This window comes from Octopus bimaculoides, chromosome 23, assembly GCF_001194135.2.
Source record: "Octopus bimaculoides isolate UCB-OBI-ISO-001 chromosome 23, ASM119413v2, whole genome shotgun sequence".
NCBI lineage: Eukaryota > Metazoa > Mollusca > Cephalopoda > Octopoda > Octopodidae > Octopus > Octopus bimaculoides.
Window position 1 is genome coordinate 26,585,882 of NC_069003.1, and position 2,595 is coordinate 26,588,476.

General features: G+C 39.3%; 1 protein-coding gene across 1 annotated transcript in view; it reads left to right on the forward strand.

Annotated features, from left to right (window-relative positions):
- The window catches only part of LOC106874484 (bystin), a 17,268-nt gene that overhangs the window by 10,166 nt on the left and 4,507 nt on the right, over nt 1-2,595 (forward strand). The window contains exons 7-8 of the mRNA XM_014922226.2: nt 569-680; nt 1,833-2,038. Of these exons, the coding sequence (XP_014777712.1) occupies nt 569-680; nt 1,833-2,038 (318 nt within the window). The remainder of the gene's footprint in view (nt 1-568; nt 681-1,832; nt 2,039-2,595) is intronic.

A 2,595-nucleotide genomic window follows, 5' to 3' on the forward strand; every position in this document is an offset into this window, starting at 1 on the left:
TATATGTTTGTGTGTGTGTGTATATATATATATATATATATATATTGAAACTGAACCAAATTCGATGACTGGCACCCGTGCCAGTGGAGCGTTAACAGCACCATCCGAGCGGGATCACTACCAGAGCAGCAGTCTCACTTCCATGCTGGTGGCACGTAAAAAGCACCATTTGAGTGCGATCGTTTCCAGCTTTGCCTTACTGGCACTCATGCCGGTGGCATGTGAACAAAACATTGGACTGACTCCTGTGAAGGTGGCACATAAAAAAAAACACCATTTGAGCGTGGCCATTGCCAGTATCGCCGGACTGGCCCTCGTACCAGTGGCACGTAAAAAGCACCCACTGTGTCATGCTGAATCTCCCTCAGTACTACTTTAAGAGTATGTGTGTCTGTGGAGTACTCAGCTACTTGCATGTTAATTTCGCAAGCAGACTGTTCTATTGATCGGATCACCTGGAACCCTCGTCAGAGTGCTGTTTGGTTTGTTTACTTCTGAATAAAATTGAAATAGGGTTTTATTTTATCTAACAAATTTAAGGTTTGAAATGTGAATTAATTGATCAAAGTCTTCTTAAGGAAAGTTTTGGTAATATTTTCTCTCTTTTATTTCAGTCCTTACGAAAAGCTTTATTTAAACCAGCTGCTTTCTTCAAAGGCATCCTTATTCCCCTCTGTGAGGTGAGTATCTTGACTAAGGGTTAGTTTGAACCTGTTACCATGAAAATAGATTTTTATACAGGTTTATTTAAAAAGAGTGAACCAATTTCATTACGCAATATTTTAATAAGGAAAAGCTATAGAAAACTCCAGCTAAGCCACAAGTATTTACTTACAATCAACTGGTGGTAGACAAATTCAGACATGAAGACACTCACACATAGAGATAAGCACTATCCAAACATCATCAATGCCAGGGCCGCCTGACTGATGCCAGTGGCCCCTGGCTGGCTTCCGTGCTGGTGGCATGTAAAAAGTACTATCCGAACGTGATCGATGCTAGGCCCACCTGACTGGCTCCTGTGCCGGTGGCATGTAAAAAGCACCCGCTACACTCTGCATTAATATTCCTTGCACTTCCAATTGAGTTGTTGCCTTTATTGAACTAATATAGCAAAATATGCCGACCATGTTCCTGCTCCTTTGTCACTTCCATTATAGGTTTGAAAGAAATAACTGTTAAAATCAAACTGCACTCTTCAAAACTTGCACTAAGAATAAGGACAAAGTAAAATTACCATCTGCTTTTATAACAAGTTGATGCAGGTAGTTTATCCCGACCCCCTCAGACTTTCAGTTCATGCAATTGAAAAAAAACACATTATTTGTGGGATGACCCAATATATATATATATATATATATATATATATATATATATATATTATTAATAAATCTCAGGGTAGCAAAAAATTTAGAAATTCTATTTGCTACTGGTGGTCTAGCAAGAAGAAAAACACTTGTCAATAGACTATATATTATTCATATAAATACATACAGTGTACATTTAAACACATAAGAGAGATGTCCATAATAGGACATCTGATCTGCTAGAAGGAGTTAGATGGACATCTCTCTTATGTGTTTAAATGTACACTGTATATATAATACCTCACTTTACAAGGACCTGTTTTACGAGACCCCAGCCATTTTGTGTGTGTGTGTGTGTGTGTGGAAACATCGCAACATGGAGCAACACTGGTTCTGACGCATCTACATAGCTGCATATAGTGACAGAGTAAAATGACGGCATAAAATATCATTTTATATATATATAGAGAGAGTTATAAAAGTTAATGCTCTGTCTCCATCATCCATCTCTCCCTCTTTCTCTAGGCTGACTGTACACTGAGAGAAGCGACAATTGTTGCCAGCATCCTGATCAAGTATTCTGTCCCGATGCTTCACGCAGCCGCTGCAATGCTCAAGCTAGCTGAGATGAACTATAATGGTGGTACGTCCATCTTCCTCAGAGCTCTCCTTGATAAGAAATATGCTCTTCCATATCGTGTCATTGATGGAATTGTTTACCACTTCCTTGGGTGAGTAAAAATTCTTTCTTTGTTTCTTTGATATATTTGCCATTCTGCCAACACCACCAAATCCAAGCGTAACTTTAGATTTCTTGCATGAATCATTTGAGTGATAAAATATCAATGTTACAGTTCTATATTTAAGAGATGAGGAATTATATACATTATTTGCATTCGATGGATATTTGTCCTCATCTTGTTTGTTGTTAACACAACGTTTCAACTGATATACCCTCCGGCCTTCATCAGGTGTCTTGGGTAAATTTCGAACCTGGGTGGTCTGGTCCCTGGTTACATGCATACACACTGGGATAGTGTGATCCACAGCAGCTCATCTTGCCATTGATTGTCGACCATTGCAGAGGATTCACTAACCAAGTCATTCACTAGTCAACCAAGGATTCACTAACCAAGTCATTCACTAGTCAACCAAGGATTCACTAACCAAGTCGTTCACTAGTCGACCAAGGATTCACTAACCAAGTCGTTCACTAGTCGACCAAGGATTCACTAACCAAGTCGTTCACTAGTCGACCAAGGATTCACTAACCAAGTCGTTCACTAGT